Source organism: Pristiophorus japonicus, chromosome 12 (assembly GCF_044704955.1).
Source record: "Pristiophorus japonicus isolate sPriJap1 chromosome 12, sPriJap1.hap1, whole genome shotgun sequence".
In the NCBI taxonomy this organism is placed as follows: domain Eukaryota; kingdom Metazoa; phylum Chordata; class Chondrichthyes; family Pristiophoridae; genus Pristiophorus; species Pristiophorus japonicus.
Genome location: NC_091988.1, coordinates 102,881,259 through 102,895,173, shown reverse-complemented (window position 1 = coordinate 102,895,173; position 13,915 = coordinate 102,881,259). Strand labels below are relative to the sequence as shown.

The 13,915-nt window shown below is 47.8% G+C and overlaps 1 protein-coding gene across 2 annotated transcripts in view; it reads right to left on the bottom strand.

Annotated features, from left to right (window-relative positions):
* The window catches only part of LOC139277400 (voltage-dependent calcium channel subunit alpha-2/delta-2-like), a 1,881,585-nt gene extending 1,868,323 nt beyond the window's left edge, over positions 1-13,262 (bottom strand). The window contains exon 1 of one of the 2 annotated variants that reach the window (XM_070895823.1): positions 13,135-13,262. In XM_070895823.1, the coding sequence (XP_070751924.1) occupies positions 13,135-13,262 (128 nt within the window). The remainder of the gene's footprint in view (positions 1-13,134) is intronic. The other variant, XM_070895824.1, reaches the window with a different exon arrangement.
* Between the last annotated feature and the right edge of the window lie 653 nt (positions 13,263-13,915).

Sequence of the window (13,915 nt, the reverse complement as noted above, 5' to 3'; positions counted from 1 at the left end):
ATTCCCTTGAGTTTAGAAGTTTGAAGGGTGATCTAATTGAAGTGTTTAAAATGATAAAAGGATTTTATAGGATAGATACAGAGAAACTATTTCCTCTGCTGCAGGAATCCAGAACAAGGGGGCACTATCTTAAAATTAGTGCTCGGACATTTAGGAGTGAAATCAGGAAGCATTTCTTCACACAAAGACTAGTGGAAATCTCAAAATCTCTGTCCCAAAGGCTGCGAATGCTGGGGATCAATTGACATTTTCAAGACTGAAATCAATCGATTTTTGTTGGGTAAGTAGATCAAGGGATACGAAGTAAAGGCGGGTAAATGGAGTTGAGGTACAGATCAGCCATAATCCAACTAAATAACAGAACAGGCTCAAGGGGCTGAATGGCCTACCCCTGTTCCTAGGTACAATACAACACACACTTGGAGGTAGTTTTACGAGTGCCGTGGAGATCATTAGGAATTTAGTGCTCTACATTTCTAAATAATTTAATAAAAATGTACCAGATAGAGCTCCAGGACAAGGGCAAAGATACAGGGTATACTAAATGTAGCAATTTAGAGCTGTAATGGTGCCTATGATTGGCCTGAGGGAACAGTCGTGTGTCTACTCACGCAACAGACACAGTGCAGCTGGGACCTGGAGTCTGAATGTGTTGCGTATGGTGAAAGTAGCAATCAGAGCCTGGTAAAGTAACAGATAGTGTAGCTGCCAGCTGGAACCCAGTAATGTAAACTGGGAAGCCGCAGTAGTGTAGAGAGATGGTGAGAATTACAAGCAGTGTGTGGGTGTATACATAGATTGCTAAATAACCGAGATGTAGTAACACGGAGAGATTAAAAGGTGCACTTATGTACATGAATGGTAATTCTAGTAACTGGGGCATAGGAGAATCGAGGAATGGTTAGAATAACCAGGGTGTAGCTAATACATGAACAGATCATACCACAGCACGGCAGTTGGTGAGAGGCGGGAGCAGCGTCGGAGCGGCCTATAAAGGCGTGCTTGTGCAGCTACAGCAGGGAGAGAAGACAAAAAACAAAAAAGTAAAAAGGAATCAAAAGGTGACGTCACAGCCAAGGGGTTAAGTGATTGGCTGGTGATTGGTGAGTAGCTTTTCTTTTTCTTTTTTATATCAGTAAGTAAACTGTAACATTGTTGTTACCAATTTAAGGGTTAAGGCATGGCAGGAGAGCTTGGTCAAGTGTTATGCTCCTCCTGTACCATGTGGAAACTCAGGGACACTTCCGGTGTCCCTGACGACTACGTGTGTGAGAAGTGTATCCACCTCCATCTCCTGACGGACCGCGTTGCGGAATTGGAGCTGAGGGTGGATTCGCTCTGGAGCATCCACGATGCTGAGAATGACATAAGTGGCACGTGTAGTGAGTTGGTCTTACCGCATGAGAAGGATCCACAGCCAGCTAGGGAATGGAAGACCAGCAGGAAGAGTAGTACAAAGAAGGTAGTGCAGGGGTCCCATCTGGTCATCCCCCTGCAAAACAGATACACTGCTTTGAGTGCTGTTGAGGGAGATGACTCATCAGAGGAGAGCAGCAGCAGCCGAGTTCATGGCACCATGGCTGGCTCTGTTGTACAGGAGGGCATGAAAAAGAGTGGGAGAGCGATAGTGATAGGGGATTCAATCATAAGGGGAATAGATAGGAGTTTCTGCGGCCGCAACCGAGACTCCAGGATGGTATGTTGCCTCCCTGGTGCAAGGGTCAAGGATGTCTCCGAGCGAGTGCAGGACATTCTAAAAAGGGAGGGAGAACAGCCAGTTGTCATGGTGCACATTGGTACCAATGACATAGGTAAAAAAAAAAAGTGATGAGGTCCTACGAGATGAATTTAAGGAGCTAGGAGCTAAATTAAAAAGTAGGACCTCAAAAGTAGTAATCTCGGGATTGCTACCAGTGCCACGTGCTTTTCAGAGTAGGAAATGCAGGATAGCACAGATGAATACGTGGCTTGAGCAGTGGTGCAGCAGGGAGGGATTCAAATTCGTGGGGCATTGGAACAGGTTCTGGGGAAGGTGGGACCAGTACAAACTGGACGGTCTGCACTTGGGCAGGACCGGAACCAATGTCCTAGGGGGAGTGTTTGCTAGTGCTGTTGGGGAGGAGTTAAACTAATATGGCAGGGGGATGGGAACCAATACAGGGAGACAGAGGGAAACAAAAAGGAGACAAAAACAAAAGACAGAAAAGAGATGAGTAAAAGTGGAGGGCAGAGAAACCAAAGGCAAGAAACAAAAAGGGCCACTGAATATAAAAGGGCTGCAGGAGGGGTCAAAACTAAAAATCATGGTTTAAAATCTAGGATGAAAACACTCTACCTAAATGCACGCAGCATTCGAAATAAAGTAAATGAGTTGACGGCACAAATCATTACAAATGGGTATGATTTGGTGGCCATTACAGAAACATGGTTGCAAGGTGGCCAAGACTGGGAATTAAACATACAGGGGTATCTGACGATCCAGAAAGATAGGGAAGAAGGGAAAGGAGGTGGGGTAGCTCTGTTAATAAAAGATGATATCAGGGCAGTTGTGAGGGATGATATTGGCTCCAATGAACAAAATGTTGAATCATTGTGGGTGGAGATTAGAGATAGTAAGGGGAAAAAGTCACTATTGGCGCAGTTTATAGGCCCCCAAATAATAACTTCACGGTGGGGCGGGCAATAATCAAGGGAATAATGGAGGCATGTGAAAAAGGAACGGCAGTAGTCATGGGGGATTTTAACCTACATATCGATTGGTCAAATCAAATCACATGGGGTAGCCTGGAGGAGGAATTCATAGAATGCATACGGGATTGTTTCTTGGAACAGTATGTAAGAGAACCTACAAGGGAGCAAGCCATCTTAGATCTGGTCCTGTGTAATGAGATCCTAGTAAAAGATCCTCTCAGAATGAGTGATCACAATATGGTTGAATTTGTAATACAGATTGAGGATGAGGAAGTTGTGTCAGAAACGAGCGTACTATGCTTAAACAAAGGGGACTACATTGGGATGAGGGCAGAGTTGGCTAAAGTAGATTGGAAACAAGGACTAAACGGTGGCACAATTGAGGAACAGTGGAGGACTTTTAAGGAGCTCTTTCATAGTGCGCAAAAATATATTCCAGTGAAAAAGGGCGGCAAGAGAAGAGATAACCAGCCGTGGATAACCAAGGAAATAAAGGAAAGTATCAAATCAAAGACCAATGCGTATAAGGTGGCCAAGGTTAGTGGGAAACTAGAGGATTGGGAACATTTTAAGCAACAGCAAAGAATGACTAAAAAAGCAACAAAGAAAGGGAAGATAGATTACGAAGATAAACTTGCGCAAAATATAAAAACAGATAGTAAAAGCTTTTACAGATATATAAAACGGAAAAGAGTGACTAAAGTAAATGTTGGTCCCTTAGAAGATGAAAAGGGGGATTTAATAATGGGAAATGTGGAAATGGCTGAGACCTTAAACAATTATTTTGCTTCCGTCTTCACAGTGGAAGACACAAAAACCATGCCAAAATTTGCAGGCCACAGGAATGTGGGAAGGGAGGACCTTGAGACAATCACTATGACTAGGGGGGGTAGTGCTGGACAGGCTAATGGGACTGAAGGTAGACAAGTCCCCTGGTCCTGATGAAATGCATCCCAGGGTATTAAAAGAGATGGCGGAAGTTATAGCAGATACATTCGTTATAATCTACCAAAATTCTCTGGACTCTGGGGAGGTACCAGCAGATTGGAAAGCAGCTAATGTAACACCTCTGTTTAAAAAAGGGGGCAGACAAAAGGCAGGTAACTATAGGCCGGTTAGTTTAACATCTGTAGTGGGGAAAATGCTTGAAACTATCATTAAGGAAGAAATAGCGGGACATCTCGATAGGAATAGTGCAATCAAGCAGACGCAACATGGATTCATGAAGGGGAAATCATGTTTAACTAATTTACTGGAATTCTTTGAGGATATAACGAGCATGGTGGATAGAGGTGTACCGATGGATGTGGTGTAATTAGATTTCCAAAAGGCATTCGATAAGGTGCCACACAAAAGGTTACTGCAGAAGATAAAGGTACGCGGAGTCAGAGGAAATGTATTAGCATGGATAGGGAATTGGCTGGCGAACAGAAAGCAGAGAGTCGGGATGAATGGTTGGAAATCAGTGGTTAGTGGTGTGCCACAGGGATCAGTGTTGGGACCACAACTGTTTACAATATACATAGATGACCTAGAAGAGGGGACAGAGTGTCGTGCAACAAAATTTGCAGATGACACTAAGATTAGTGGGAAAGCGGGTTGTGTAGAGGACTCAGAGAGGCTGCAAGGAGATTTGGATAGGTTAAGCGAATGGGCTAAGGTTTGGCAGATGGAATGCAATGTCGGAAAGTGTGAGGTCATCCACCTTGGGAAAAAAAACAGTAAAAGGGATTATTATTTGAATGGGGAGAAATTACAACATGCTGTGGTGCAGAGGGACCTGGGGGTCCTTGTGCATGAACTCTTTTGGGTCCTTGTGCAAGGTTAGTTTGCAGGTGCAGCAGGTAATCAGGAAGGCGAATGGAATGTTGGCCTTCATTGCGAGAGGGATGGAGTACAAAAGCAAGGAGGTCTTGCTGCAACTGTATAAGGTATTGGTAAGGCCGCACCTGGAGCACTGCGTGCAGTTTTGGTCAACTTACTTAAGAAAGGATATACTAGCTTTGGAAGGGGTACAGAGACGATTCACTAGGCTAATTCCAGAAATGAGGGGGTTACCTTATGATGATAGATTGAGTAGACTGGGTCTTTACTCATTGGAGTTCAGAAGGATGAGGGGTGATCTTATAGAAACATTTAAAATCATGAAAGGGATAGACAAGATAGAGGCAGAGAGGTTGTTTCCACTGGTAGGGGAGACTAGAACTAGGGGGCACAGCCTCAAAATACGGAGGAGCCAATTTAAAACCGAGTTGGGAAAGAATTTCTTCTCCCAGAGGGTTGTGAATCTGTGGAATTCTCTGCCCAAGGAAGCAGTTGAGGCTAGCTCATTGAATGTTTTCAAGTCAAAGATAGATAGATTTTTAACCAATAAGGGAATTAAGGGTTACGGGGAGAGGGCGGGTAAGTGGAGCTGAGTCCACGACCAGATCAGCCATGATCTTATTGAATGGCGGAGCAGGCTCGAGGGGCTAGATGGCCTACTCCTGTTCCTAATTCTTTTGTTCTTATGTTCTTATTACACAGGTAAAGCTCCATTGCATCAGATAGAGAGTACTGGATGGAAAATGTAACACTGCTCCATAAGACCAGTGAAGCTGCCCCAACTAGAAGAAGGTATTTCTACTAGTGCCATAGTTCTCTCCACAGCATGCGTTGTAACCCAAGAGGGCACAGCTGGGTCACGGACCTCTGCCACGCTGTTCTTAAAGTGGACACTAGAAGTTACATAGAGCAGGGCTTCTCAAACGGGGGTCTGCAAGAAGATTTCAAGGTCCGCCAATGTATAGCAAAATTAATATGTTTTGTTTACCCCAATGAAACATGGTAGCACCCATTCTCAAAGTCGTCAAAGCCCGACAGTGCAGGTACAGTATAATGAGGTCACTGGAAAGTGGACAGAGATTGGAGGCTGTCAGCAGCAGTGCGATGTTTGAAAAAGGCGAGTCGTTATAAAGCAGCACACAGACGTGAAGGACATGCCTGGTGATAGATAGTGGGGATAGTCCCAACAATTCACCTAGAGACAGTAAGGCCACGACTTCAGGGGAGGGGCTGATGTTGACGGTTAACCGGAGGGGTTGCACCGCAGCTTTCCCCCTCCCCCAACACCCGATCCGGCTTCTACCAAAGGCTTTGCCTCCCCTCCAATAACCCGTGAGACAGGATGTCCAGCCCAGCCATTTATCGCGCAGCGCCTCCCTGGAACTTGGATTTAATGTGGTGCAGGTTCACATCACAACTGGACTTATCAAAGGGTCCTCTTTATACAGAGGTAAAAAGCAAATTAATGCAACAGTACACACACTGGAAAACAGGTCAGTCAACATTTCTTCAGAAGGGGTTGGGGTATTTGATCTTTTGTTTACCCACCTTGGGTAATTGATGCTTTGCTCATCCATGTGGGTTATCTGATGATATGTTCGCCCATTTGGGATTGGGCTATCATGCTTTACTTACCATTCGGGTGAGGACTGGAATATTCTTTATATTATATATATATTGTTTATATATACAGGCAAGGCTGGCATTTATGCCCATCCCTAGTTGGTGCATGTTTATTACATGCTGGAAGTGCAGAACTTAACACGTTCTCAGGTTACTTAATACGTTCTCTCTTTACATAAGATTTAATATTTCACATTAAATAAAACAAAAACAATAAATATATGTTTAACTGTATGACTAATTTTTTTATGCAGAAAAAATATTTATGTTGTGTTACAGGGGGTCGTGGAATTTTTATAACACGGGAGGGGGGGGCCTTAGAAGCAAAAATGTTGAAAATCCCTGACAAGAGTATGATGGGGCTCCCCCAGCTGGTTAAGCAGTGTATAGCTGAACGACACACGGTGTACAGCAGTTGGGTCCCACTATTGCCCTCAGCCCCACTGAATTAGGAAGCAGAAAAAAAAGACGGGATTCCTCCTTCTGAATACTCTCCAGTCACCCCCAGTAGACAAACTGAGGACATTGAATAACGATAACTTGGATTCATCTAATAACGATAACTTGGACTTGTTACATAGAAAGATGTCACAAGGTACTTAACTGAAGTAAAAATTGAGCAGTTGTCCAAATTTTGTAGCACAGTTAGGAGATCTGTGACTGATTTGTTGAAGAGATGAGCTTTAAAAACACTTTTAAAGTCAGGGAGATAGGTAGAGAGGTAGAGGGTTTTAGGGAAGGAGTTCCAGAGATTAGGACAGCTAGAGAATCTACCAGCTATCATATAGCGTGTGAGGGGCAGGGGGAGGAAGATACAAAGGGTGCCAGAGTCAAAGGATACAAGGCTGGAGAAGGTTGCCAAGGTAGAACTGGGTGAGGCCAATGGAAGGATTTGTAAATGACAATAAGGGGACAAAAATCTAGTGCAGTGTGAGGACAAGGGTGTTGGTCGAGCAGTGCTTAGTATGACAGGGCAAAGGCAGCAATTTTGGTCAACTTGGAGTTTATGGAGGATAGTGGTCAAGAGGCCAGCAAGGAGGGCATTGGAGAGCCTGAGCAGAGAGGTAATGAATGTGTTTGAACAGTTCAGAATCGAAAAGCACACCGATGTTGCATTCAGCCTGAGCGAGCAGCCAGGATGGAAGATGGAGTCGCTGCCAAGGGTGCAGAGCTTTTGTCAGGGGGCCTAATAAGATGGTTTCAGGTTTTCCAGTGTTCATTTGGAAGCAATTATACATCATCCACAACTTAATAATAATCAGTCTCATGATTCAATAGCCTAGCAACATTCACTGTGCAGACTCCGCAACATTCACTGTGCAGACTCTGTGCCCATCTTTCCCACAACTCCATGTTTGGATCGCCTCTGTCACAAATGGCATCCTATGCGATGATGACCATGGTAAATTATCCCTTCTCATCACTAAGACCGCCTACTTACACCTTCATAGCATCACCCGATTCCGCCCCTGCCTCAGCTCATCTGCTGCTGAAACACTCATTCATGCCTTTATTACCTTTAGTCTTGGCTATTCCAATGCTTTCCCAGCTGGCCTCCCTTCTTCCATCCAACATAAACTTAAGATCATCCAACACTCGCACCAAATCCCGTTCACCCATCACCCCTTGCTGACCTACATTGGCTCCCGGTCCAGCAACGCCTCAATTCTCATCCTTGTTTTCAAATCCTTCCATGACCTTGTCCTTCCCCATTTCTGTAGCATCCTCCAGCTCTACAACTCTGAGCTGTCTGTGCTCTTCCAATTCTGGCCTCTTGCGCATTACTCGATTGTAATTTCGCCACCATTGACAGCCGTGCCTTCAGCTGCCTTGTCCTAAAGCTCGAGAATTCCCTCCCTAAAACTCTTTCTCCTCCTTTAAGACAATCCTTTAGGACCTACCTCTTTGTCCAAGCTTTTGGTCATCTGTCCTCTATCTCTTTATATGGCTTGGTTTGACAACACTCCTGTGAAACGCCATGGGGCATTTTACTACATTAAAGGCGCTATATAAATGCAAGTTGTTGTTGTAGAAGTGAGAAGAATGGATATTGCAGTAATTTCTGATGCTAGCCACAAATTACCAGATTTATTGAATTCAGTTTCACCATTTGCTGGATGAATCCACAGCCTCTGGATTGCTAGTCCACCATCACAAGCACACTACCCACTGCAATTAAAATATTTCCTGTAATATCAGATCCACAGGAAAGTTGTAAGAGAACACAGATGATAACTCAAGTCTTGGTATTCAGACAAGGAGCACATCACCTTCAGCTTTTCTCTGACAGTTTATGAAATCCTCTCAACTACTTATTTAGATTACTAACAAAAAACTGGCCAGATCCATTTTCCATGGCCTGCTGATGAAAGGACAACACTCAGAAAGGACACTTTTTAAAGCTGCACATGTTCATAATTTGGTGGGGGGGTAAGGGCGGGGTATTAATCGTGGAGAGAAGCTAGCATTCTCCTATTATTTCTAAACGAAGGAAATTTTGACCCTGTATACATTTTCATCAGAAGACATTATAAATCTGCAAAAGCAATTGGCGGTTCAAATAGCTTTGGACTGGAAAATATAAAGGATTACAGCACTGGAAGGTAACATATTTCCAGCATATGCAATTCTAAATATAACATCAGTATCCAAAAAAAACACATTGTGTATAAACTTGCATAATGTGAAGGAAGAGGTAATAATCCAGAGGCAGTGCCTTGCTGAGGCAGGCTCGGGGCTGACATTGAAATGTACTGCAGCAGATTTACGCCAAAATTACACAAAACACAACCTGTCAGCTTCTGGATTCACACACACACACACATATATACCAAATTAAGAGGTGATGCCTCCAGATACGGAGTTGCCTTTAGTGTGAAGAAACCCAATCTCTGGAGCGTTGTGTTACTGCATCAAATGCAAAGGCTGGGATGCAGTATTAACCGTGTTATATAGGAATTGAAATGGCACGGCTGCAGATAGCCGGCGAAGCATCCATAGCCTGACAAGGGCGCTCCCTGGTCGGATGTGATCAACATTAGAATGTTGGTGATCCAAGTGTGCAAACACAACAACAACTTGTATTTATATAGTGTCTTCAACGTAGTGAAACGTCCCAAGACGCTTCACAGGAGTATTGTGAGATTTTAAAAATTTGACACCGATCCCCATAAGGAGAAATTAGCGCAGGTGACCAAAAGCTCGGCCAAAGAGATAGGTTTTAAGGAGCACCTTGAAGGAGGATGGAGAGGCTGAGAGGTTTAGACAGGGAATTCCAGAGGTTAGGGCGTAGGCAACAGAAGGCATGGCCACCAATGGTTGAGCGATTATAACCAGGGATGCTCAAGAGGGCAAAATTAGAGGAGTGCAGACATCCCGGGGAGTTGTGGGACTGGAGGAGATTACAGAGATAGGGAGGGGCGAAGCCACAGAGTGATTTGAAAACAAGGATGAGAATTTTGAAATCGTGGCATTGTTTAACCAGGATCCAATGTTGGCCAGCGAGCACAGAGGCATTTCACCAAATTACATGCTTTTTATAACTTTAAAAGTGATCAAGTGCTGAACGTAGCAGAGTGGGACTTAGAGCCAGCAGTGTGCCAGTTACAGGAGATCCTGCCTCAGTTACCCACAGTGCTTCAGAACGAACTCAGTGAGCAAGTTGAAAGGTGGTACTGGCACTATATATCAATGCAAATATTACTGTCACTGCATTAGTAAGCCCCACCCCACAACCCTCAGTATCTCCAGCCACAGCTCGACTGACACAAAGCAGGGCCGAAGAACCCTTCAACATTGGGGCGTTTGAAGATGGCTGCTGAGGGTCAGAAAGAGCCTTCATGCCCTCGGCTCCACACACAGACACGGAGAGAGAGATGCCTGAGGGAAAACTAAGCTGTGGGCTGAAACCCAAGTGGGACGGCTCACTACCATCACATTTGACTGAGAGCCTGACTGCACAATCCGCACCTAAGTACATGTGTAGTAAAGACTACAGATTATAGACAGAAGATCCTCAACCCAGTCTCCTCATTAAATACTGAGCCCAGCTCCTCACCGTGTTTCAATCTACCACAATTTTTTTTTAGAATGAGCACTAGAACTAGAGCGTTAATACAGAAAATGCTGCAAATACACTGCAGATGCGTCAGCAATTGAAATAGGAAAAGACAGGTTAATACAAAAGCAGAATACTGCGGATGCTGGAATCTGAAATCAAAACAGAAAATCCTGGAAATATTCTGCATGTCAGGCAGCATCTGTGGAGAGAGAAACAGAGTTAACGTTTCAGGTCAATGATCCTAGGGGGCTATGCTGGACCCAAGGGTCACCGACCTGAAACGTTAACTGTTTCTCTCTCCACAGATGCTGCCTGACCTGCTGAGTATTCCCAGCTTTTTCTGTTTTTATATTAAACACAGGTTAATATTTGGGGTACGGCCCTTAGTTAGAACTTGGCAAGGAGCCCTGCTATCTGCACCAATTTCAGTTTCTATTTCTAGCGTTGGCATCTCTTTATCTGGATCACAGTATAATTCCTCACAGCGCCTGTCCGACTCCAGCACAGCCCCCAGTCCAGCCCCTCACACGCCCCCCCCCCCCTCCACAGTCCAGTCCAGCCCCTCACACGGCCCCCCCCAGTCCAGTCCAGCTCCTCACACGGCACCCCCCCCACCCCCCCGCCAGTCCAGCTCCTCACACGCCCCCCCAGTCCAGCCCCTCTCTCACTGCCCCCACTCCAGCCCCTCGTCCCGATATTATTTCCCTGTTCCAGAGATGTGTGTCTGACGCCGTGCTGAAATCTGCAGCGAATCGAGCTCACAGACCCCAATCTCTCTGTTCTCGAGTTATTCATATGCGTCGCATCACGCGATGATCTTACTATGTTTTTTTAAACATTGGAAAGTTATTAATTATAATGAATAATACTAGCTTGATGGTTAGTGGTCACAAAACATGAAGGGAATTGAGAATCTGAGAAAGTGGTGAGTTCGAGCCTCTCACGGCCTCAAACCCCCCAATATTTAAGCTCAGACAGAGTGTTTATTTTACTGATCACTGCCGTTATTAGAGGGGTCAGGTCAGTCTGTGCAGGGCAGCAATACGCCTCTGCTCAGCCAAATGCATACACCGCCCGCTCAAACGTTTTGGCGCTGACAGGTAGGATGGCGAGAGACACACACAAATAACCAAGGCTGCTCGACTCAACCCAGCACAGCCAAATCCACATCCCATTTAGCGAGCGATTACTGAGGGTTGGGGTTGAGAGTCTACCACTTCCCCTCGCCCTCACTACCCCCGAATGGCTGGTCTCAGCGGTACATTCGGAGAAGGCGCGTCTCTCGGTGAGTACCCCGAGCCCCAATTTCTCAAAACATACACACACACACACTACTGAAGCGATACCCAGCCCCGGACAGTGCAAACTCGCTGCTCGCTCAAATAATCCTGATGACAACAACCAGGGATTGGACAAAACAGGACAGCGTATCCTTTACACCGGGGGGTGAACCCCAGGGTCTCAATGAGGGCACAGAGCCCCTGTTCCCGGGGGGGGAAAGAGAACCAATGAGATCCGCTACATGTCACTCGGGAACTTTCCCCGGCAAACAAAGTCCGGCAGACCGAGGAGGGAGATGAAGGGACCAGCCCCCGGGACTGGTGTGTGCGCCGTGGTGTTTACCGAGCCTCCATCACCGCTTCCTGCCCGGGCTTAGCCCCAGTGCCCGGCCCCCTCTCCCTCCGCTCCTCACCGAGCACCACGGCCGCGGCGAAATGCGCATCAGGCGGCCGCCTCCCTCTCCTGGGCAATCACCGGGGGAACCATCTCCCCCAGCACGGTACTTCAGCACTGACAGCCCGGTCCGTGTGAAGCTGCTGCCCGGTCCCTCACCCCTCCCCTTCCAGCATTGCCCCTCACCCCTCACCCCCTCCCTAGTCATCATTGCCCCTCACCCCCTCCCCAGTCAACATTGCCCCTCACCACCCACCCTGTCAGCATTGCCCCTCATCCCCTCCCCTGTCAGCATTGCCCCTCACCCCTCAACCCCCCCGTCAGCATTGCCCCTCACCCCTCACTCCCTCCCCAGTCAACATTGCCCCTCACCGCCCACCCTGTCAGCATTGCCCCTCACCCCTCAACTCCCCCATCAGCATTGCCCCTCACCCCCTCCCCAGTCAACATTGCCCCTCACCCCCCCTGTCAGCATTGCCCCTCACCCCCTCCCCAGTCAGCATTGCCCCTCACCCCCTCCCCAGTCAGCATTGCCCCTCACCCCCTCCCCAGTCAGCATTGCCCCTCACCCCCTCCCCAGTCAGCATTGCCCCTCACCCCTTCCCCAGTCAGCACTGCCCCTCACCCCCTCCCCAGTCAGCATTGCCCCTCACCCTCCCCCCGGCCGGAATTGCCCCTCGCCCCTTCCCCTGTCAGCATTGCCCCTCACCCCTTCCCCAGTCAGCACTGCCCCTCACCCCCTCCCCAGTCAGCATTGCCCCTCACCCTCCCCCCGGCCGGAATTGCCCCTCGCCCCTTCCCCTGTCAGCATTGCCCCTCACCCCTTCCCCTGTCAGCATTGCCCCTCACCCCTTCCCCTGTCAGCATTGCCCCTCACCCCTGTCAGCATTGCCCCTCACCCCTTCCCCTGTCAGCATTGCCCCTCACCCCTTCCCCAGTCAGCACTGCCCCTCACCCCCTCCCCAGTCAGCATTGCCCCTCACCCCTTCCCCTGTCAGCATTGCCCCTCACCCCTTCCCCTGTCAGCATTGCTCCTCACCCCTCCAGTCAGCATTGCCCCTCACCCTCCCCCCGGCCGGAATTGCTCCTCGCCCCTTCCCCTGTCAGCATTGCCCCTCACCCCTTCCCCTGTCAGCATTGCCCCTCACCCCTTCCCCTGTCAGCATTGCCCTCACCCTCCCCCCGGCCGGAATTGCCCCTCGCCCCCTCCCCTGTCAGCAGTGCCCGGGGGTCGCCCCCTGTGCCCCCGCTCCGTTACTCACGTGTAGTTGGCCGGGAAGCTGTAAGGAGCGGCCACATCCACCAGCGCCAGCTGCAGCAGAGCCAGACACACCGCGCCGCGAGCCGCCGCCATTTCCACACCCTGAGCGCGAGGGACGGAGCGCTCCATCCAGGTACCGAGCGCAAGACGGAGAGGGAGGGCGCGAGACACCGCGCGCGAGAGAGACAGAGCGCTAGACAACGGCGGGAGCGCGCCGCGCCGCGCCGAACGGCCCCCGCGCGCGGTCCCGCACTCCCGCCTGATTGGCCAGCCCCGCGAAGCGCGCGGCTGCCAGGCAGCCTGAGAGAGAAAATAAGTGAGAGAGAGAAGGAAAATAAGAGAACCGAAGAGAGACGAGGAGAATAAGAAAAGGGAGAGAGAGATAAACGGTGAGAGACAAGGAGAAAAGAGAGAGATAACCAGAGAGACAAGGCGAATGAGAAAAGGGAAAGAGGAAGCGAGAGAAAGACAACTAGAAAAGGAGAGGGAGCACGCAAAATGAGTGACAGGAAAGAAAGACACAAGGAGAAAAGAAGCAAGAGCTGAGAGACAGAGAAAGTGGAGTGAGTGAGAAAAAGGTAAAAGTAACAAGTGAAGAAAAAGGTGAAGCAGAGATAAATAGGAAAGTAGTGTGTGATACAGGAAAAGTGCAAGTACAAAAATGAATTGGAGGAAAAATTGAAGGAAAGAAATATTGAAAGAAGAAACAGATGGAAGAAAAGAGAAAGAAAAACAAAAGTATATAAAAATGAATGCAGGAGGCTATGAAAATGGAATGAGGA